The 24,912-nt window shown below is 39.3% G+C and overlaps 1 protein-coding gene and 1 pseudogene across 4 annotated transcripts; one reads left to right on the top strand and one right to left on the bottom strand.

The window, feature by feature from the left end:
* Positions 1-13,206: 13,206 nt before the first annotated feature.
* LOC149842865 (transcription factor GTE10-like) lies at positions 13,207-23,777 on the bottom strand. Of its 4 annotated transcripts, none has more exons than XM_089999491.1 (11): positions 23,682-23,768; positions 21,931-23,584; positions 21,776-21,824; positions 21,477-21,632; positions 20,728-20,801; positions 20,488-20,557; positions 20,291-20,371; positions 20,081-20,196; positions 19,920-19,986; positions 14,357-14,487; positions 13,207-14,271 (listed from the first exon to the last, which is right to left on the bottom strand). In XM_089999491.1, exons 2-11 carry the CDS (start codon positions 23,308-23,310, stop codon positions 13,978-13,980), a joined length of 2,418 nt encoding a protein of 805 aa, XP_089855617.1. In that variant the 5' UTR covers positions 23,311-23,584; positions 23,682-23,768; the 3' UTR covers positions 13,207-13,977. The 4 variants fall into 4 exon arrangements, 3 of the variants coding, with proteins under 3 accessions (XP_089855617.1, XP_089855618.1, XP_089855616.1); XM_089999492.1 differs by lacking the exon at positions 23,682-23,768 and having other exon boundaries at positions 21,931-23,338; positions 23,413-23,536; XM_089999490.1 differs by having other exon boundaries at positions 21,931-23,777.
* On the top strand, positions 16,684-16,950 carry LOC149842866 (large ribosomal subunit protein uL15x pseudogene; annotated as a pseudogene).
* Positions 23,778-24,912: the final 1,135 nt, after the last annotated feature.

The following is a 24,912-nucleotide window of genomic DNA, read 5'->3' as shown; positions in this document are numbered from 1 at the left end:
AAACCATCTCATGCTCCATTCCTTTTTTTCTATTTTCTTGTTACTTCCCTGCTTCCTTTTGTATGTCATTCATGATTTGAACGTTTAATAAACTACCTTTATTGTGCCCTACGTATTATCTAGGTGTTCCAAGTATTATTTGAGGACAGAAATTTGTGAACGTGTGTGTGATATTTTGTCCTTTGTTGACAAAATATTTCATTTTAGATTCTTTTCATAAAGAAACAAATACTGAAGATATCTTATTTTGTTTAATAAACAATGGGCAACTGAGTGAATTTAAAACCAAACATCTTGAAACAAAGAAGAAAAAAAGGGTCACCAAGTGTAAACCAAAACTGGTTAATATTTGCTAACTTGTGGGTAAGGAACTCCCCAGTGAAAAAGTGTAATATTTTAAATTTTTTTATGTTTTTTTGTTCATTTAACCCTCAAGATATGATTTATATATTTGGATTAATAGAAAATGATGTTCAGATCATGTTATTCTATTAGGTTTGGTGTTCGTGGTGAGACAAATGAAACAAGGAAAATTGGGTAATCAGGTAAGTGTGATGGTTCAACGAGGCTTCAAAGGTTGTGACGAGTTAGAAACACTTATGGGAACACCAACAAGGGGTTGGACCAGTAGAACCATGGCTAGAAATAACACCTAGTCAGATTCCTGGTTATAATGCCTAGGAGCGAGAAGGGCTTGGGCCTTTACACCTATTTGATCAGCCTTCCGAAGAAGGATTTGGACTCATGTTCGAGTAAGGGAGAGGAGAGAGAGAGAAGGGGACGACTAGGGAGAGAGAGAGAAGAAATCAACTGCATTTCATATTTGCATAAACTCTAAAATGTAACCCTAGGCCACCTTTTATAGTGTGTGACTTGGGTATGGGTCTAACTTTGATCCAAAAAGCAAAATCTAACTCATTAGCCTCGTACACCCTCTAACTATCAAAATAGGATCTTAACTGATAGTCAAAACTAAACTAAGAAGGAGGTTAGTTAAACTGCTTGATACCTCTCCCTAACTAGATCTAAAACTACCTAAAATCAATAATAGTAAAATGGTAATAATATCCTAGTTGGATCAACTTTTAATTTTCATAATTTTTGCGAAGTTTGGAGAAGGCAACATCTCTCCCTTAACAAGGGGTGGCATTTTTTTGGAATAAGGAAGGGCGCCCCTTCTTTCATTTCTTCTTCACAAGGGGCACCTACCCTGTGGCCCCCACTTGTTGACTTTGTATTCCTCTATTTTAGTCACTTTCCTTCCTTTTTGTCATTCTCCCTTCATATGCCAAGTATCCTCATAAGTTAGGAAAGTTTCTTTCCTTTTAAGGAGCTCTCTTTATCTGTCATGTGTTCTTCTTGAGGGACTCATATTCTCCTCCCTTGCTTGAATAGGAACCAGACATGTGTCTTTTAATTGTTTCACACTACATTCAGTTACATAAGCTTCCACATCAGCATAATAGACCTCACACAAGATGGAATTGCCTTCTTCATGGGGCATGAGATGACGTCTTGGATTTGAAGCACAAACCCTGAGGCATTTTTCACAGTATGAGTCGTATAACAAGTGCTAATGGCGACTCCTGGATCTTGTTCCGACTCACTATTTTAAAAATAAATGGACTACAAATTAATATCAAAACTCGATGTCCTGCTACACTCGTTCCATTGGAGCAAAAAATTGAGACATCAAATTATATTGAAATCAAAAGAACACCAAAATAAATTGGAACCGATTTCATACTGTAACAAACCACCATACTTTGCACCACTTTACCCTCAAAGTGGAAGAGATTACGACCCAACTGATTGATCATTCCACCCAGATCAAATATGTAAACTTGATTCTTGTCAAATATTTTGGCCACATAGTTCGTCATTACCGTCGAGAAGTCTCACTTGATTGACTCCAAGCTTTTAAGCCATTGGACCTTGAATACCACATGGACTTTAAAGACGAGAAGCTAATATAAGTCATCCATAAGGCTCGCTCCTTAGAGCTTCATGGTCATATCCAAGCAGACCTCAACACCTTTGCATTTTTTCCTATCCTCGATCATATGATTTAATCCAAGGTGATTTTGTAATGTCTTCTGATAACATTTTCTCAAACAAAATTATGAATGCCCCTTATATGATGACTTTTCACTTTACCATAGATCTGCACCAAATTTGGTGCTTGTGAGAGCATGATAGAGGAGGCTGTGAGGCGATTTTACCTCGATGTCCTCATCACTAGTCGGTTCATCTTCCTACAGTTTCAACTCACTAACCATTTCTCGAACATGTGAATCAGTGGGTTGGTTTGGCCTCTGAACGGTAAACACCTTTTGCTATTTTTTATTGCACAATTTTGCCTCTGAGATAAGACTGCAATTGGGTCTCTCGATCGACATAGGGTAACAATGTGCACAAGTTCACAAACTCCGTATGGTAATCATCCAAGCCACTCTTGCTTGAGGCTTTTCAGTTTCATATGGTGGTTAAACCACATGGTGGACCCGAACTTTTCTATAATGGCAATCATAAACTCTTTCCAAGAGAGTTTTTCATGTACGATTGTTAACCATTGGAACCATTGTAGAGCACCCCCTTCCAAATAGATGATCGCCTCATCTATGAGAACATCATAGGGCATGGCATGACAAGCAAGGAAGTGTGCACTTGTATAGCTACTCTTGTGCATTTTTCCCAAAAAAACATGGGATCTCATCTTGTCCCTTTCTCCCACGGCAAAGCGTATAGTCACGCTCCTCATGGACACCAATTTGCAAGAGATCGCCAAGAATCGAGAGTGTCGAACCCCCCACTAGACCTTTGTTGATAAAAAACTCTCTATGAGCTGCATAGCAGAAGAAGTATAAAGTTTCTATACAATCCACCAATGTTGTTATGAACCTCTCAATGTGCTCCATACACTTGGTTTGCTCAACACTTGATTGTCTTTGCCGAAGCAACTTCGCATGGCGAACTTTATCACTCCTATTTTCAACATGGAAGGTCTGTGGAGCCTCCATAAGATGTTCTTTTTTTTTTTTAGCCTCATCCAAGACTAAAGACTTTGTTGTGTGATGCATGTGGTACCCTCTCTTCAATGACAGTTTAGTTGTATCAAGGCAAAACTTCATTTTCATTTTCCACGGACTGCCAAGGGACTTGGTAAATTCCAATGGCCTTTCTTGGTTAGCCCTTGCAGCCACCCCCAGCAAGAGCTCAACTACTTTTGGATTAGTAAGGGTCATTGGTCAATTGGTGAAGTTCATGATGGGTTTGGTGGTTCATCAATGAAAATCAGATAGGCTAGGGTAGGTTCAGTTGGTCACAGTCAAGAGAAACCAGGTTGCAGTGGAAAAATCATATCTCAAGATGCATATTACTAAAAATCTTGAAATTTGGTCAGTATTTGGTTAACACATATATGTGCTCATGGCCCAAATTTCAGACTAGAATTCAAAGCAGATTGAGAGATATGAATTTCTGAATAGAGACTAATTTCCTGATTCTGGGTAGTGCAGAGGTGTCGAAATAGGTTCTACTTCAAAATTTAAATCTCTCAAGACAGGTATCCAGAAGATCTGAAAATTTGTCAGGGTTTAGGCAATACTTGTATAAAACTCTGGACAAAATTTCAAAGTGAAACTCTTAAGGGTTGGAGATTAGTGAATTTTTTAAGTAGGTCTCAATTCTAGGTCATTGTCAGAATTGGTTTCAGCAGTTAGTTCTGATAGGATCCGGTTGGGAGAATTTTGTAGGGAAAATGAGGGAAGATATGTGACAAACTTTTTTTACAATCGATTCTTAATACATGGGAGGAGATAGAAAATTATTTTTTGAGATGTTTTGTTACAGACTCACCCTATCACAATTTTTGAAAGTTGAACATGCATCTAATTTTGAATAGAAATCCAGTCTCTCACCAAAAATTTAGGCCTGACTTGGGAGGGGCCTACCACGGTCGATATGACTCCGATTTAGGTGAAATTTTATTCTAAATTGATGCTCAAGATGTGTAAAATCTATATAAAAAAATTCAGAGCCAATGGGCTCCTCTGCAGGTTACTTCAACCAAAATACATTGAGGTGTCTGAAGCACTCAACTGGGATAAGGTTTGTTGGCTATGGATCTGATCTCTGGTGACCAGATTTCGCTTCTTGTGCTTAGATCTGGGTCGACAGTTATGAAACTCTGTGAAATCCTCCAAGCTTCACTCTGATACCACTTGTTGTACCCACAAAAATTTTTGAGTTAGTGTTGGACACATCGACATTGGAATCGGGAGACGGACCAGTCGGGAGATCTAGATCCACAACTAGAGTCCACCTGATTGTCCAAAACTGCACCCACTGATTGAGTGTTGATCGCATACTGGGATCAAAACTGCATGCGTAAAAATTTCGGTTGTAACATATTCTAAGGTATATGTAAGATTTTATGAGGGCTGAAAAATCAACAATGTACCAAATTTTTAACCCTAATAAAATCATATTTTTTGTCAAAAAACTACAATCCAAGAGTTGATTCCTACTATTTTGACTCTGCTATATCCATGGGGTCATATTTGGTCGAAACGTCATCCCTCTATGAGTTTTAACTAGGGCATTCTTTATCGGTGAGGGTAGCAAATGCTATCCCCAAAAAAACTAGCAACTTTTTGTAAATACCTGGTGAGCTGGGCAACTTTTTGCATTTTACTTGAGAACCCAACGTAGTATGCATAATTAAGTACCACCATCATTGGACAAAAGCTCTAGTTGATCTCACACATGGGATCTATCTAGAAGATTCATGAGCTTAAAGCCACTATTTGTTCTGATTGGTTTGAGTTAGGCATGGTAAGAGTCAATTGTTATCTAGACATGCATTATTTACTTGTTACAAAAATCTCCACATTGAAGAGGTCAAACTAGATAGTTGGACGGTAAAATTGTATTATAACAACCAAATAGTCTTGGGTTCGAATATAAAAAGTCTTAATCTGTGACTTATTAAAAAAATCAATATTCTAAAGGAAATTATGCACAAGATACATTGTAGATGTCATGAGTCAATTTACATTTAGATCTCTTTGAGAGTCGGTGTTGAGAGAGATGAGAAGGGCAGATGGGAGGGGATTTGTCAACTACATCCTCTTGAGAATATGGATGAAATTGGGAGATGGGAGGTCAATTTCCCTCCTATTTTCCAAATCTAGGAAAATGAGTTAGGGTTGTATGAAATTCAATAGATACCCATCTTTCCTACTGTCTCTCTCTCAAATCGAGTTCTCAAACAAAGCCTTAAGCTAAAGCACTGATATCTTTTTGCCACACCATTTTGTTGAGGTGTTCTAGGTGTTGATGTTTGATTTTTTTGCCTTACAATATTCAAAAAATTCATTCGAGGTATATTTTTCTCTTTGTTCAAACCTAGACCTTAATTCTTCTTTCAAGTTGAGTTTTAACTTCTTGACAATATTCTTTAAATTTCTCTAATGCCTCATACTTCTATGATATAAGATATATATAACTATATCTTGAATAATCATCAATGAAAATTATAATATATTGTATTCCTCTTTGAGTTTGGGTCCTAAAAAGTTTACAAATATCTGAATGGATGATTTCTAATAGTTCAGATGCTCTAATTACTTTAGATGTAAATGATTTTCTTGTCATTTTTTCACGGGTACATGATTTAAATATATGAAAAGATATTTTTTCAAAATTAGACATTAAATTTAGTTTAACAAGTTTCTTCATTTTATTTAAACTAATATGTCCTAGTCTTTGAGCATCTGCATTAATAACATTATCAATATAAGCAGAAGAAAATGCAATTTTATTGAAGTTTGAACAATTCATGGTCTTGGTCAAAGACCCCTTCAAGCTTGACTCGACCATACTTTCCCACAACTTTAAATCCTTTATAGATTAGGGAAGGTACATACACCAGATTCTATCGTATGGAGGGTACAAACAAAATATTGTTTCCAGAGACTTTAATATGATAAGTTCTAACACTTGTAACATCAGAGTAGGTGTTGTTTTTTATGTACACCTGATGTTCCTCGACTTTGTATTCTATTATCTTCACTACCCCTTCCTTGCTCTTGGCAATGTGATGAGTTGCTCCCAAGTTCACCCACCATTCTCAAAGTTCTTAGTCTGCATACAAGCACTCTAATATTACGCAAATTATATCACACATCTCTTTTTGCCAGTCATTCTTCTTCTTCTTGTTGTTGTTATCCTGGTGACTTTGGCAATATCTCTTGAAGTGCTCAAGTTTCTTATACTTGAAACACTTTACCTAGGAAGTGGCTTCCTGTGACTTATTTATGTTGAACCCTTTTTTTTATCAAATCTACCAAAATTTTTAAATGACTTTCTTTTGAATTGTGGGTGCATAGGAGGTCCATAGCTGCCGCTAAAAGCATCTCTAACAAAGTATAATTCACTCTTTTTATCTTGCTACTCTTTTTATCTTGCTACATGTGTTGTTCAATTTTCAACTAAGCGAGTAACTCTTCTAGAGTTAGTTTCTTAGAGTTCAACCTAAGAGCAATTGTAACTATCCTCCATGAAGATGTTAGGCTATTAAAAAAGGTTGAGATTTACATACGATTTGGGATTACATTCCCAACAATAGCTATCTTGTTCACGTGATCAACTACGTTGTCACTCTCTTGCATTTTACATGAATTATCTTATACTCTAAGAGCAATTGAATGTGAGTTTCTGAAGTAGTATCATATAGCGACTATGACTTCAAACATTAATTTAGCAATGGAGTAATCCTTGAATACCCTAATAAGGTCATCTTCTATGTACGTGAGCATGATAATCCTAGACAATATATTTTCTTTTTTGTATTTATTATATGCATTTTTGCTTTCCTCTTAAATAACTTCTCCATGGTCTTGCATTTCTATGTTCAAGACATTCTCAATGCCTTCTAGAGTCAAAGCGAGATGAATCATCTTCTTTCAAATGTGAAAGTTTATGTCATTCAATTTATTAGTTTTAGCTAGTTCGATAGCACACACCCTACTAGTCATTTTTTTATTTTTTTTATTTTATGTTGGCAAAAAACAATAAGCAAATGTCCAACACCAAGAATAAATTAAACAATACAACATTAATCATGATTATTCTAGATATCATATTCATTATCAAGCATTCCATGATATCAAAAGAAAACTTTCACACAAACAAAATATTTCTTATGTTGTGTGCAATCAAATAAAGTATTTAATCGGTTTTTTTATCACAATAATATCTAATTTTTAGAATTTAATCAATAAGTAATCATGCATTTATCATAAATATGGAAGACAATCTAAGTTCATCTTTATTTTTAACAAAATAAAGCACTAAGAGGCAAACAATGCAAAATAATTATTTTTTTGCAATTTCAGAAAAGCCAGAAGTTGTTCTCGGTAAAACAACAAACCAAAACCCTGGAATAGCAAAAATCAGAACTTTTTGAGTTAAATAGAAAAGTTCACAGGGCTGTTTTGAAAAACAGAATCTATAACCCTGTCTTGGGTATTTTTTTAGAGAACATTTCGCAAAAAGAGAGCAGGACACAGACAAAATAAAGCAGAAAGAATAGGGGCAAACAGGTAATTGCATTAACAGAAAGGAATTAAAAGAAAAACACATGGACAATCATGTAATTCAGTTTAATAGAAAAGAATTATCATAAAAAAGCAGGGGAATACCGTAAACTAATATAATTAATAATAATTAAAAGTTATAAAAGGGTGTCTCAATCCTTCTCAAACCCTAACCGCCCCCCCCCCCCCCCACCCCGCTGCCTCTCTTCCAGCATGCACTTTGGTGGGTCGACTGACGGAGGGGCTGCCTTCAACTCCTAACACCAGCAGCAAGGGAGCCAGATTTTGTCCACCATTCGACGGAGGTGTTCCCTTCTCTACTTGACGTTGGTAGCAAGGCCTTCCTCCTTCCTGTGATGCGGCCTCACACGGGAGGCACAAGATAGATCATCCAACGCCTGCAACACTGGTCTACAACAGCTAGGTCGCCGAGCTCTACTATCCATCTTGTGGAGCTCCTTTGTGTTGCTGCAAAGTTTCGATGTCGGTAGCATAGGCTGCCAGTCTGACGATCATCCATCAAAACTCTGCAAAATCCGATGAAGGGTTTTCCTGACTTAGGGATTGTCCTGATTTAGAAAGTTTTTGGATATGAGGATCTGGTGAAAAAAAGAAAGGGGTTTATGGTGAGGGATTTCTCTGTGAAAAGTTTTCCCAAAATCATCGGATTTCAATGACTCTCCCCAAAATAGAAAAAAGAAAAACTGTTATCAACTTGATTTTGCTTTTCCTGGTTTCTCTACGTTTTTTTTTTCGGGTGATGGTCAAATTTGTACAATCGATGGCTTTGAACGAAGAGCGTTGATGTTGGAGACATGCACACCAGGTATGGCTTTGATACCACTGTTGGAGCTCCAAGGATTGTCCAAATGTGCACAAAGAGAGAGAGAGAGAGAGAGAGAGAGAGATTTCATGGCCTGCTCAGGGGGGATTGGTGCTCGATATCTCCTATAGAGTGCAAGGGCTGGGATTAAATAAACGTCCCATGGGTAGCTGTTTTCCAGCCTGATAACCATGCACGCGGGAAATCCTAAAAAAGATAAAAACAGTTTTATTTGAGATAGGTTTTGAGACCATTTTTTGGATAAACTTGAATAGTTTGAATTTGCCATGATACGTTAAGCAAAGAGAGGGTTTGTCTTTGTCATTAATGAATAGGTCCATGCATGAGTGGGCGGATGACCACCTTGGTAGCCATATATGGTACTTTTTGGTGATCACGGAGACCTGAAAGGTTTCATCCATTGAAGGCCAGCCAATGTGCTGTGGTTTTTTTTTGTCTAGCCAAACAAAAAGGAAAATTTTCAAATATCTACCAAAATTTTGGATCCAAATCACATGCACACCAAGGGAGTTTACAATTTTCTACCAAAGCTTTGTTATTGTTTAATCAAATGTGCCCGCTCAAACCATTTTACACTTTAGTTGAAGCACATGTAGAACTAGAAGTCCAAATAAGGCTGCATAAAACATCTTTTTGCCATTATAACTTGAATAAAAAGGGAACAATGGTACTTGAACCATGCCCTTTGACTTTATAGGTAAAGCACACCACCACTAGACTAACAACTGGCTATTTAGAAAATAATATATGTGAAATTTAACCAGACGGCTCATCCTAACGGCCAAAGGTCACACACCAACATTTTCCATGTGCTGAATTATTTTATTGGCCCTGCTCACCACCTTGTGCGCAGCTGCCTAGCGAAAGCTTATCAAGCGCATCTTCAAATATATATTCTATCTATTCCATGCCACTTAGTGCATATTCGTCCCATACCAACCATCACTTTTGAAAAGGGCACAAATTTGCCTTAGCCTTGCGTGTCATGGACCGTATTGCAACTCCATGCGCATGCTACAATAAAACTTCACCATTAAGGAAACAAGACTTTGCGCCTCTTAGTCCGAAGACCAATTGATGATTGAACACCATACTGAAGAGCACCACCCAGACTCATTCATTGGCGCCTAGGCATTTACTCGCCTAGCTCCAAGTCACCTTACTCAGTTGGAATCACCTAAGGTAATCCCTGAAAGAATTAGTTCTAACCCACACGCACCCCCATTCATCCAAACGCTATGCGTGAGAAACTTCTGCAAGCCGAGGGGTCCTTAACCAAATCTTCAAAGGTAATATCCTCTAATCCGCTGACACTAATTAACCAAACAATGCTCCACGTCTATGCTGCCATACAGCGATGCACTAACGATGATATTGTTGCCTATCACGTGTCGTGCTATCACCACACGTCACCGATCAAGTCAACGCATACCGTGCGTTCCTACACTCAATGCATTTTTTATTCAATAGAGATCCGCACTGCACCTGCCTCATTCTAAAGGCTCGGTCTGAGACATTCCCTTCCACCCAAACTATTATCGTCCTCGACAATGCCGATGCAGGTAAGAACACAGTCTTAACTGATATGTCAGTTTTTCTTTATACTTATCTTTGGTCTACTTCTTTTCTTCGCCCTACTCAACTTGTTCTGGTTTCATCCACCATCGTCGCAACCTTTAACACGCCAAGTCTCATTCTTTAATGCACCTCTAGTCACTTAGACAACGATCTTCTGCTTCATCAACATCGAGTATTCTTTACTCGTGGGACCCCAGTGTAGTCTCATATACAAGTAAGTCATCCTCACCCGCACGACAAACTTGTCATTTTCATACTCATGGCTGGGTGCCTTCCGACCTCAGTAAAGGCAATTCTAATCCCTTCGTGATCCTCGCAGAGGACGACCATCAATGCATGCGGCAGGGATATCAACTCCATTAAGGCACCAACTTGTGGTATTCCAACGATCCAAACTAGTCCTCAAGTGAGGAATGCCTATATGCGTATCACCCCAAAGCGGTCATTCAAAGCGTCTTCCCGGGCACTCGTCCATACAAAGGGCAACACGGCCCAACGCTGCAACTTTCATCCATAGTCAACACGCTGCAACTCTCTTCCGGAGCCAGCAAAACATTTTCGCAAGAACCAAACCGACAAGTCATGAACAACAACTTTTTTCGCACACATAATCCATAAAAAAACTACCAAAACAATGAGCATTCTGCTCAAGATGGGCACTTTGCTAACCCGCAATCTTGGGAGAGAATATAGAAGTTTAGTTGAGTTTCTCGTACCTAAAAGTGCAAATTCATTCATCCGAATACAACGTGTATTTTTTGTATGCACAAGGCAAACATCATGCTCCACCTGCGAGCTTAACGCACAACTGGTACAAATCTTTGGCTTATCTACATTTTCTTAACCAACTGACAACAACCTTACACTTCTGATTATCATCGACAAGATGACCGATACCACTCTTCAAACATCTTGCTTCTGTGCTTGGTTAACAACACTTCAACTGTGCAAATTTGTATAACCAAGATAAACCATCACTGTCCCCTTCAATGTCACACTCAATGAACAATAAGCTCTCCATGAATCTTTTTGCTCTGATGCCAATTTGTCACGTGCATAGAATTCTTCGCAAACCCGCGATGCACCAACACTTTTTCATGTGCTGAATCATTTCATTAGCCCTGCACACCACCTCGTGCACAGCTACCTAGCGGAAGCTGATCAAGCGCATCTTTAAATGCGTATTCTATCTAGTCCATGGTACTTAGTGCATAGTCGTCCCATACCAACTATCACTTCTGAAAAGGGCACAAACTTGCCTTAGCCTTGCATGCCATGGAGCGTATTGCGACTCCATGCGCACGCTACAACAAAACCTCACCACTGAAGAAACAAGACCTTGTGGCTCCCAGTCCGAAGACCAGTTGATGATTGAACACCATAGCGAAGAGTACCACCCAAACTCATTCACCAGCGCCTAGGCATTCACTCGCTTAGCCCCGAATCACCATACTCGATTGGAATCACCTAAGGTGATTTCTGAAAGAATTAGCCTTGACCCACACACACCTCCATGCATCCAAACGCTATGCGTGAAAAAATCCTACAAGCCGAGCGGTCCTTAACCAAATCTCCAAAGGCAACATCCTTTGATCCGCTGACACTGCTTAACCAAACAACGCTTCACGTCTATGTTGTCATACAACTATCACGATATTGTTGCCTATTACGTGTCGTGCTATCACCGCACATCACCGATCAAGCCAATGCATACTGCACGTTCCTACACTCGATGCATTTTTCATTCAGTAGAGCTCCGCATTGCACCTACCCCATTCCGAAGGCTCGGTCAAAGACAGACTCAATCCTTTTGAATAAATATAATGGGGTTTGGAATTTTAAAAATGAAATCTAATTGGGTATGGGATCTTTATTTTAAAACCAATGTCTACCCAAACCCGAACCCACTCACTTATTGTTTATCTGAATGGATCAACGTCAACCTCAACTTCACCTTGATCCTACTCCTTGACAGCCCTATCATTGGTATTTTAAAAAAAGAGTATGTATTTGGATTCAAATCCAACATATATCATAATAATTATTGATTTATCTACGATCTAATTATTCAGTTGTATGGGATTGATCGAAAAAATGGTGAAACCTAATATTTTTCATATGGAAATGTGTGTTTTTGGATCTGAGTGTGGGTTGTAGAGAGAGAGAGAGAGAGAGAGAGAGAGCGGTAATCAAAAAATTAACGACTGGTGCATTAAATGAGGGTTAAAAAAGTTTCCTAAAAACTAGGTCTTCTCATCTGAGAAAGGTGTATGGTTAGCATGGTTATTTTAATAAATAACCAGTAGAATTTATTGGAGGTAAGTAAAGTTGGTGTTATTTGGTTAACCCTGGTAGAAACTGTGGTGGAAAATTGCAAACTACCAAACTTTTGGCGTTCATATAAATTAGACGGAAAAGTTTTGGTGGTTTTTTGAAAATTTCACAAACAAAAAGAACTCTTTATTAGTTCGCTGATGAGAATAATTCATCTAAATGTCTAAGATCCCGACCGTCCAAAAATGGTGATACACAAAGATACTGACCTACATTTTACGTATATAGGACACAAAAGCCTATACCAACATTCGGTTTTATTCAAAACGCACCATTAGTTTCTGGAATTCCAGCCAGCCATAGGCACAAGCGTGTTAACAGTAAATCACATTTTTTATTTATCATAAGTGGAGGCCTTGTTTGGATGTATTTTTGTTTATTGTTTAGAAAACTAAATTAAAACATATTTGATAAAGAAGCATTTTTCTTATTTTATAATTAAGTAAAATGTTTGAATCACAAACTACTAAAACTAGGATGAAGTAAAAAGAAAGATAAACGATGGGTAGGAGAAAATGAAGAAAAAGGAGGCATAGACAAGATTGAGCACGGGGTAGTGATAGTTTTGGTGTTGAAGGGGCGATGAAGGGTGGCGTGGCGAATGATGGTTTTGGTATTCAAAAATGAAAGGTGATAGTAGTTTTGGTGTTAAAAAAAGATTGTGGAGCAGTAGTGGTGGTGGTGAGGGTGATCTTGTTATTGAAAAAAGGGAAGTGGTAGTATGTTGGTGGTGGTGGTGAATCATTAGAGATTCTAACCAATTTCACTAGATTATTTTGAAATTGCCAGTCTTAATAAACACGTTGGAGCCAAACAATCTTGGTGAGCTGCTTTAATCCACTACAAGAATTAGAAATCATTAGATGGATTAACATTTCTGCACAGGTAATAAATTACAATGACTGGAGGCAAAGGGACCTTACTACAAGCACAGAAACATATTTTTACACCTCACTCTTCCTCCAACAAGTTGGTCACCTGAAACTCTACATGTGATTACCAAGTTCCAAATCCATCCCTCTGCTTCTTTTATCTATGGCTATATCTGGAAAACTTAGAACCCAGCTGTAGTGGCAGCCTTAATTGTTGCAAACAAAAACATAGTTCCCAAAATCTTGTGTAAGGGGGAACGCCAAAGTTGAGCAAGTACTTGATTCTTGGCAGAATTTCAATACCAATCTGCTCCAAGGAATGAATGCATGTTACATGCACTGGAGAAACCTCAGAAATTGCAACAGTTTGGGGGACAAAATTATATCTACACAACCCCCATGTTTGAAGAAACTGCCCAAGCCTCTCCATTCCCCAAATCATTCAACTTCTCCAGAGGCAAGTGCAAGGGAAAAGCCCTGCCCATGGGAGAAAATGGAAGCATCACGACAGTGGGAGCTTGGCTCTCCTCCACCCGCCAAAGTATCTCAGTACCACCGGTGCCAAGGAAGACAATTCAAACACCAGCAGAAAGTAACTTTTCATGAAGTACCACCGGTTGATCCACATGAACACAAACAGATGATCATTTCTGGCAACACAGCGCTCTGCTTTCGAGATGAACCTGTTCAAATCAACAGGTCATCAGGAGCTCCAGCAATGAAGAAGAACCAAGCTGTGGTGATTCCCTCAGTCAATTTCTCCTTCCTCAACATCACCAGATTCAGGAAGAACGGTAGGAGCAGCACTAACATCAGGCAGACCATCATCCTCGTCCTCGTCATCATCCTTCCTGTATAACCCAAGTTGCTCAAGAGGGTTAATTCCACCAAGTCTGAATCCTGCAGCCATACTATCTTCACAGTGATCAGGGCTTGTTTCGTCAACAGAGCTTGGTAAATGCTCTGGCAATGGGGTAGATTGAAGCATTTCTAAATCTTTGAGGAATTGGCAATTCTCATCAATCTCAACAGTCTTCTCCATCTGCAAAATACTTGGCACATTAGAAATCAGGTTCTTTGTTATATGAGGGCAGAAGCTTCTTATTTCTACAGTAATATCAGGTTACCTTTTGCAATGCCAGGCGTGCAGCCTCACGCTCTAGATCTCTCTTTTTCTTAAGTTCAGCAGCAGCAACTGCTTCAGCCTGTCTTTGAGCATCCTCAGCAGCTTTTGCTTCAGCTTCTATGCGTGCCTTCTCTGTCCCCCAAATTACAAAAAAAGAGAAACTTGTGTTACTACAACAATGAAAATATAGACCAGCTTTCTCTTGCAATGCACCTAGGTGACTCGCAGATACTAAAATGTAAGCAGAGATTCTCAAGAGTGTGAGCCAATGCAAGGTTAGTGAACAGGCGATTATATACGCATTTTCATTGAGCATATGAGTTAATCATCTGGATAGGTTGTCTTAGTTATAACCAGTGTTGTGAAAAGCATTGAGGCGTAGCGAGGTGCTACAAAAAAAACTGAGGCAAGGCGTAAACCGTAAGCCTCAAATTTTTTTTTTGAAAACTTTAAAAAAAACTATAAAAAAAAAATCTAAAAATACAAATAAATGAAAAATGCCTTATTGATGAAGCAACAACCAATAAGAAATAGAAAATCTCAAATAAATACTAAAAATATGAGATTAACATGTCATATAACTTAGAAACTGATTATATAATTGAAACAGTCAGACACACAGGACTGGATATATCTGGATGGAATTCTAACTTTGTAGCGCTATACCGGTTCAAGTCCAGGTCCAATCTTCCTAACTTAAGCAAGACCATAGGTCCAGATCTACATTGTAAGAACCAAACCCAAAAAGCCCACTATTTTGCTGTAGAATTTCTCGGACCTTAAAGGGATTGGTGTTGGAATGGGTCAGACTCGAAAACTTTCTAATGAGACCAGGGATCATGAACGTCTTGCATGCTCTGGGTCCATCCTGATTATCTAATCTGACTCACTTTAGTAGGTCCACACCTTAATACTACCGGGAAAGGATCGTGACTGTTAGGTCAAGACCTGGCCCATTTATGTCCCTAGATGACCCAAACTCTGTAACCAAGATCCTGGGTCCCGGCCCGAATCCAATTCTTTAGGTTCGTTTACAGCCTGTAGCGCAAAGATGATTAAGAAATATAAGAAACAAAGGGTAAACATTGAAGGTCAACACAATTTACAGTCAAAGGAAGTAAGAACGCGTTATTTCATAACGCCAAACTGTTCAATATTAGGGATATTAGCTTATATCGCTCACTCACTTGCTCCTTCCCAGTCATCGTTCTGCTAGCTGGAGGGCGCCCCTTCTTCTGGCTCCAGCATTTCCAAAGATGCCCCCGAGGATCGTCGGAATCACAAAATACCTGTGCTTGAGATCCATTCCTTCGCCCTCCTCGATGAGTAAGCAATCGATCGAAACCCTTCTTCTTCTTCTTCTTCTTCTTCTTCTTCTTCTTCTTCTTCTTCTTCTTCTTCTTCTTCTTCTTCACGCCTTAGGCTGGCGCCTTGAGGCGTGCTTTTTGCGCCTCAAGGCACGCTTTTAACACTGGTTGTAACCTATGTCACATGGGTGCGGGTGCGGGGGTGCGGCAAATATATATATATATATATATATATATATATATATATATATATATATATATATAGAGAGAGAGAGAGAGAGAGAGATAGAGAGAGAGAGAGAGGGTCGGGGGTTTCCCCCGGCGCGGGTCCATATTGAGGATACCATTCAGTGAAACAAAACGGATTCAAATTCCATTCACCTGATCCATATTCCTTCCTATTTAACTTAAGAAGAGACCAAGAAGTCTTGGGCGCTGGTCCCATGTCCGATACAGGATCCGAGTTGAAGTTCTCCAATTAGTGGCTCAAATGGGTATGATACGGGCTGGATTGTGCAGCAGGTCCGAATTTGATTTTGGGTCCAAACTAGTTCCAATGTAGTCACTTCGGATCCAGATCTGAATTTTGAATGATCATACTGGATCCAATAGAAAAAATGGAAAATAAGTTTTTGAATGTAAAAAAGACTAAATGGATCGGATCTTGATCCAAATAAAGTTCAAGAGTAAGTAACAATCTTGAATTCAAATGAGAATTCAGAAGATTCCAATATCCAAACATGTAAGCCCGAAAGTAAATTTGGATCTTAATTTAGGATCCAAATCCTTGAATAATGGGTTGGATTCGGATAAGAAGTCCACCCAAATCTGGTTCATTCGAACTCCCACCCCACAGGGGCTCATCTGCCAATTCTGAATGAGAATTGTCTGTTTCGGTAATTTCTTATCTCCTTAGCCATTATAAAAGGAGATACCCGCTTCCCCAAATGCTCAAAAACCCAAATCGCCGCTGCTCCTCTTCTTCATCTCTTCCCTTTATCCTCGCAGTCGCCGGGAGAAGATGACCACTAGGTTCAAGAAGATTCGCAAGAAGAGGGGTCACGTGAGCGCCGGGCACGGCCGGATCGGGAAGCACCGAAAGCACCCCAGAGGCCGCGGTAACGCCGGAGGCCTGCATCACCACCGGATCCTCTTCGACAAGTACCATCTTGGGTACTTCGGCAAGGTCGGTATGCGCTACTTCCACAAGCTCAGGAACAAGTTCTACTGCCACATCGTCAACATCGACAAGCTGTGGTCCCTCCTCCCGGCGGATGCCAAAAAATAGACCAAAATGACCCTGGGTGCGTTTGATCGCACCCATGGGTTGGGTTGACTGCACCGGGTGCCGCACCCACACCCGTGTCGCGTCGACACGGGTGCGGCACCTGTCTGGCCGAATCCCTATGACATAGGTTGTAACCAGTGTTGTTAAAAACGCACCTCAAGGCGCAAAAAGCATGCCTTGCCTCGAGGCGAGGGCCTTTGTGCCTTGAGGCACAGTAAAAAAGCGTAAAAGCATATAGGCGTACGCCTCATGCACCTTGAGGCGAGGCGCGCCTCACCGTGAGGCGCGCATTAAAAAAAAATCGGTTAACCAAACCTCGGTTTGGAAGAAAGCCTGATCCACTGTCTTATTCTCCAATCTTCCTGTCAGATTCATCGCTCCCACAAACAGAATCAGTATCCTTCATTTCTTTTGGGGCGTTTATGAATTCCATTGAGTGAAGAGATATGGCGGTGTCTGAGGAAGAATTGGGAACTCAACCTCAGCCTGCGAAGCGCGCCCACTATCTCGCAAAGATCGTCCTCAAGGGCAGCGCCATTCTTCACGCCGCTCACGGTCGCATTCGCTCCCCCAAAACCTTCGATATCGTCCTCGGCAAGGTACGTAGCGCGTTCTGGTTCATTTTCCATGGGGTTTTTGGTGGTTTCAGATTCACAAATTATTTCTTTTTGATAAATCCTGAATTTTGGCGTGATTGCGCATCGAAATACGAGTTTCTGTGTGGTTGAATTGATCTAATTGACTGGTTCATTTCGAAATTTTAGTGGTTGATCGACGTAACGATGATTTTATGATTTGTACCGGATTCTTTGATCGTTGGCGAACTTCTACACGCTTGATTTTTTTAGAATTGATGTAGTTAGATGAATTCACGGTCACAATTGTTGATTGATACAGTTCTTTAATTTCTGTTCTATTGAAATTGGACAGTGTTTTAGGAAGCTGAATCAAGTTCCTTTTGTGTCCTCCTTTTGTTCAAAAAATATTGTGTTTGGCCTTCTGCTGTGTAGGAACCTTGCTAGAAACAACAAGAAATATGGTTCATGGGGCATGTGGCAAATGATTCTTAACTAAATGAAGCATCTCCGAATTTCCATTTGCACAAACAACATTACAATATCACATATGAGTTTCATATACCCTTGAATTTTTGTTATCGATATTGAGAATGATGCTTTCACACCTTCGCTAAGCTCTGCAAATAGCTCCAAGTAGCAATGAAGGAAGGATATGGTGATTCTTAAATATTCAAACCTTCATCGGACGATCGCTCCAACTAGGTCTGGGTTTAGTCTTACCGAATTCATGAAACAAGTAACAAAGTGCATCCACTCCATTGTTCAGTCCAGAGTACTGTTATCAATGCTCCGATTAATATGGTTATTTACACAATGCATTCCGTATGCATTTCTTAGCATTTCATAGGACCTTCATACGTACCTGCGTTTGTTACCTATATTGCAAACAGTACACACACACCTTCACTAAGCACGACTGTGCACATTGTTCTCCAAGTAGCATTTGATTAAGAAAATAGTGATGTCTAAGTATTTCAAACCTTTACTGAACATCACTCCAACTAGGGCTGCGTTTAGTCTTACCCAATCTACGCAACAAGTGTCTCAGGGCATCCACTCCATTTTTCAGTCCAGAATCCAATTCATTTACCATGTCAATGCTCCAACTAGTATGGTTTTTTACATAATGAATTTTAATTTTTACAAGGATCAGGCTTTCTTCCAAACCAAGGTTGTTAGTGCTAATATGCATTTTGTTGTTAATGTTAGTTTTTTATTGAATGAATGCTCATATTTTATTTCTTAGATACTTACATAGATCAAGTTGTTGCATTAATGTTACTTTTACATGTTAATCTCATATTTTTTCTGTATTTATTTGAGATTTTTTTATTTCGTGTTGGTTGGTACTTCATCAATAAAGCATTTCTTATTTATTTATAATTTTAGATAATTTTTATAGTTTTTTTAAGTTTAAAAAAAAAAAATTTGAGGCTTACGCCTCGCCTCAGATTTTGGTGGAGCGCCTCGCTACGCCTCAACGCTTTTCACAACACTGGTTGTAACCCTCCAACCCACCCTTTTCCACATGTAACAAGTTCCAAGTAGAAGGATCTCATCAAATAACTTGTTCAACAACCAAAGCACACAGATGTAGATTAACAGACAAGAAAAAAATAAGTAAACAAGCTACACTGCTTGCACGCACCTCAGGATCAGATCTAATACCAGCCATGTCATATAGACATGTTTACTACCTGATGTGCAACTTTGATTTTTTTTTTGAGAAATAGGACAAGGACATGGATTTTTTTGCAATTTTAATTCTTTTTTGAGAAATAGGATAATTCTTTTTTTTAATTTTAATAAATAAAAAATTCTTTTTGATATCTTAGTATATAAAATTATATATTATTGCAATTTATTAAAACATTAAAATTTATTAAAAAAACATCAAGATAATATCCATAACATGTCCGACTTGTATTACCCATGACTCGTCCTCTAAATGGTGTGTCACTGGAACATAGGTTACCAGACCTCCAAGTTATGAAAACAGGCTTAACAAGGAAGCTCAAGCCTGGCCAAGCTCAACTAACTAATACCTGAATTAAGAAAAGCCAGACAACTAGTTTGAGTTCTTCATAGATCCTGAGCAATTAAGTAACAAGGCAAACAAGCTTATCAAGCTTTTAGTGTGCCTATAACTCGAAAACTCAAGCTTGGCAAATTTGTTTGAGTTTAGCTAATTTACTAAACAAACAAGAAAAAGTCAACTCTGAGCATGCTGCAAGAAGCTAGCTCACGCCACGTGGCCCCACAATAAGATGGTCACTTTACAATCACTTACAATTCCAACACTAGCAAGGCAAAGAACATATATTCATGGTACTCTAAAAGACAAAGTAGGAGACCCTATGGCATAACAAAAACAAACAACAAAATGCTGACCTTCTCTTTGTTGCCTTTCAAGCTCCTCTCGCTCACGACGCAGTTTCTCAGGGTCTCCCTTCTCACCCTGTTTTAGTAAACAGAAACTGCCACATATTTCATATCCAGCATTCATGCTTCTTACTGTTGCTTCACAAACACTCACTTGAAATATAATTTACCTGGTCAAGTGTCTTCTCACGAGCCTTAAGAATTGTGTCAGCAAATCGGCTCCTCAATAGAGCTGCTCGATAAAGTTTTTTGGGGGAGACCTGCCTTTCAGGAGGAATATTCTCCCCTAAAAATGTTCACAATGGAAGATTAAACTCATGAAGCTACAAGATGCAGAACAACCTTCATGCTCAAATTTTTCTAATCAGAATCATGCTTACCATGATGGTGACTGTCAGCTCCATTTGAGATGGCTTTAGATTGTGAATTCTGCTCAAGTTCAGCCAACTCACTAACAGGGCCTGCAAGAACATCCAGGTATTTCAGTATGATAAACTATTCAGCAGAAAATCAATACAAAATGATACTTCATATTCAGGAACTATGAAACAAAAGAGAAGCAAATTTGAGAACTCACGACTCTCATCATCAGTTCGAAGTTTTTCACTTCCTCTCTGATCCAAAGTCAGCCCAGAGCATATTGTTTCCTACGGAGGCAAGGAAACATAAACACTACTTGCAAAAGCACTTAAGAAAACAACAAAAACATAATAAGATTGTTTTAAATGGCAGTAAAAAATGCCATAATGACATCTGAAACCAGCATTTGAATAAAAACATGATATGCTACTTTTGATGAGACAAGTTGATGACTAACCTTGACAGCTGCGGCAGGGGATACAGCTTTGGCTCCATCTGATTCACTTCCAGAAGAACTTCCAGAGTCTGAATCTGCAAATTTCAGTCATATCCCACAAATAATCATCAACAGCCATTATAAATCTGATATTTGAAAGAAGTTTTGCATCTCAGGCTTCTGAAAAGATGGAAGGCATTTTACAGATCCGTTGACTGCTTTTCTAACAAATCAGGGAGGGAGTAAAGCACCTCTCTTAGAAGTGCATCCATAGAAAAATTGAATTTTTTCAACATTATTATGCATGAACCAGTAAGTAGAGGGATACTCATTAGAGAAATCCCACCATGATTTAGAAAAAAGAGGAGCTGCATTTTTTAAACATCTCCCTTCCTCATTCATTAGCTAACCAAGTATGATATTTGCAAATGGGTAGTGTTCAACCTCAAACTTCAAGTGGCAAGACACACACATATAAATACAAAAATAGTGACTTCATCAAATTAAACATTATATGATTATTTTTTTGTGATAACATCATAACCCTGTAAAAGTAAAAAAGTTCAGGATATAACAGAGAACAAGAACAGAGTCTGTGCAATTACTTTTTCCTATCAAATAGACCAAGATCAAGCTCAGGAAAGCGTTATCTATTTTTCTGACAAATTAATTAAATCATTTACAAAGTTATGAATGGCAGTGCCATAGAAAATGCTATTTTTACACCAATATGAGGAAAACGATACAAAATCAAGTAGTTAAGCACGAACCACTGGAAGAAGATGCAGAATCACTACTTGAGCTGCTTGAACTACTACACTTGCTACTACGTGGTACCATGTCCTTTTCTATTTCAACAGGAGGGTAACTCGAAACAGGAGGATCATTTCCACCAATATCTACATCCTCATCAGCAGGCTCGTTCCCTGATAGTAGATGGCGAAAAGTTTAGTAGAATATCAAACGTTATTAGAGACAGTAAATCAAACAATTGAATATAATCAGAAACTAAAAATCAAATGTAGAACAAATGAAAGGTGACAGAAATATGGGAGAAGAAAAAAGTAACCTTTGCAAGGTTGCATCAATGAATTACTAAGCCCAGACTCGTTTAAAATCTGCGTCAAGAAATCAAGACTCATGAATCATAAGAATGAGATAAAGATGAACCTCCAACAAGGGTCCAAACATTGTGTGCAAAGCATTTAGAGAGAGAGGGGATACCTCTACTTCAATTGGCTCCACATCAATCGGCTCAGCCTTCCGTTGATGCACTTGCTTCTCCTTTAGATAGTCATCCAAAAGCTTATGCAACGTAAACAAAACATCATCACTCAAAGAATCAATATCAATCTCTATTTCATCTTCGTTATTCTGGTTGGTGTTTTGGCTATGTTCCCTTAAGAAGTCGATAACATGCTCCAGCATATCACCTGTCAAATTCTCCAAATCCGTGCTAAGCTTGTGCTTCTCTGCATCTGTCATGACACGCTTCGCACTCTCTACATTGGTCTTATCATTCACATCCGAGATTTTCCTCTTCTTTTGGGACAATCTATCCCCTTCTACCTGCCGACTCTGCTCCAAAACAACTGGTTCTGAGGCAACTGCTGGCACGCTGGTCAGGTCAGTAAAAGTGTGAGCATTTTTTGTGGATATCTTCTTCTCAATGGCTTTCCATCTCACTTCAAAAAACTTGCTGAGAGTGTCGGCCATGATATGAACATCATTACCAGGTGGATTGTATGTCATTGCATTCGTGAAGGTAAGCCTCACATCTGCTGCAAACGCATGAGGGCTAGAGTATGCGCCTGAAGCAAGACTGCTCCTAATCGTTCCGAGGTCCATTGGATGCTTGATAATGTGAAGGTAGTCGGGTATGTTCAGCTTAACAACATCCACTGGAGCATTGAATACCCAACCAAACTTATGTTTCATTAGACGCTTAAGCAGAGCTTCACACTGTGTCATCACCGAATAATCCTTGTATTTTGCTTTACTAGCATCTCCATCCATAGATTCGAATCTTCCAGACGGCCCGCGCTTCAACAGTGCCACATTCTTGCTCGCAGAAGCCCAACTTTTCACCTGGCTGGAAGATAATTCAGGAAAATCTACATTACCATTCTTCTTATTTGATTTTCGCTTAACATTGGCACTAACTGAAGGACCAGCCAGCACCTTTTCGACACTGGATTTCCAACTGCGGACGTCGCTAGAGGAAGATAATGTCACCCCATTGAAGCACCTTGAAGTTATCTTCTTCTGGAGGCTGCGAACCTGTTCCAGATCCATCCTGAGCTTCCTCTGCAACTCCCTCCTTTCAGACCTAGACATGTTTGCAATCGACAAAACCTGCAACGGAACACCAAAATCATCGGACCTGTCCACGTTTAAACTGATCGACTTCCTCATTGGGGCACACGAGTCCTCTGAAGCAGTCAAATCGGCATCAATCCTACCGGAGCTCCCAAACTCCCCACTGTCTGAATTCCCCGAGCCATTGCGCACCGCAGCAACGTCCGATTCGCCCATAGTTTCAAGCCTATAATCGGGAACGAAACTCCCCACATAACCCCTCGATGACTTATGCGATTTCCCCATCGCGTTTCCCTGCAACTTGCACCATTCGCTACAAAAACTGATGATGATGCCATGAAAGAATTGTAAGCCGAACCATATCAGAAACACCAAAATCTTTCATACCCACAAATTCCGAAACCGCGAGAAATCGAATTCAATCTTCCCAGACAACTGAAACCCACTACCGATTCTCCCCAACAAATTCAAACGCGAAATTCCCCGCAAAAAATCGAATGGAAATGACGGCCAAAAATGAAACCCTAATCACAACACCCGAACGCTTCACCACCAAACCCTACAGTGAAGAATCACGCAAAACAAGAACCCAAATCGTGAAAATGCAAGAAAATGAGACATTACCAGGAAATGATCCCAAAAATCGAATGCAAAACCTGGATCTGATCACCGAAATCCCTCCTCTTCTTCGAAGAGAGAGAGAGAGGCAGTTTGGGAATTATAATATAATAGAAGGATCGCGCGCTCGCCCTCTCAGTCGACCCGATACTTATAGAGAACGAGGCCAGGCCCGCCGACCCATCCTGGCCGTCCACTAGGGGCCCCATCGGACGGCTCTGAGAGATTCACATTCGCGCCCTCCGTTTTAATCTGACGGCTTTGGAGGTAATTTTAGGGCATCCCATGTTTTTGTTTTTTATTAAAAATAAAATAAATTAATTAATTATTATCTATAATTTCAATTTTACATTTTTTAAATGTTTAATCATCAATAACTTAAATAGAGTGCTCAAGACATGGGCCTAGTACTCATGCATCTTGAATCCATGAGAGAGTTACTATTTCATCTAGAGACATGCTCCCACATCTCCCACCACAATGTTGTGAATTTGGGCCCTTGGATTTACTTTTAGATCATCTAGATTGATGGTTCATAGAATAAGAGAAGTTAACGGTTCGGATTTGGGTTTGATATCCAATCTAATATGCACACACTTTGTTTGATTCGATAATTAAAATACCTAATTAATAAACAGATTTAGATTCAAGAGTTTTACATCCAAATCTGAATCTGATACTGATATAGATCTGATTTGGCTTACACGTAGAAAAACATCCAATTACCTATTTAACTTAATTGGGCCCGTTTCCATCTGAATTCAAATCTGACTCCGATCCAATTAAGTAAATCCAACCCTCTTATATATCCCTACATGATAATCATGCAAATGGGATTCAGAAGGCCTTGTTGGTCATTTGATTAAGTTTGACCAAATCGAAGCTGGTCAGGTGGACTTACTAAGTGAAGCATGATAAGCCTGCTTATTTGAACACGCTTTTGGATGTTCAAGGAACTAGTTTTGTATGTTGCTCTTAAAGTACACCCCCCCCCCCCCCCCCCCCGAAGAGAACTTTGCTTCTGCTTCTTTTTGGTTCACAACAATAATTCAATCTACACCCGTATCGTGTCCCCTTATACACTTAATACAAAACTACATAAAGAAAAGTGCGTCTCTTGTCATTTTAACAGTGTCCATGTGATATATCTTTTTATAGGCAGGCTGGGAGTAATCTATAGTTCTATACTTGCCTCGTGTGAGGCAAGGCACCTTCATTTTAATAGAAGTTTAAAGTGGCAACTATTCAGCTATTAAAATTTTGTGAAGT

Source organism: Nuphar pumila, chromosome 3 (assembly GCF_984573655.1).
Source record: "Nuphar pumila chromosome 3, dmNupPumi1.hap1.1, whole genome shotgun sequence".
NCBI lineage: Eukaryota > Viridiplantae > Streptophyta > Magnoliopsida > Nymphaeales > Nymphaeaceae > Nuphar > Nuphar pumila.
Note: the sequence above shows the minus strand (reverse complement) of the source record. Positions and strands in the feature narration are given on the sequence as shown.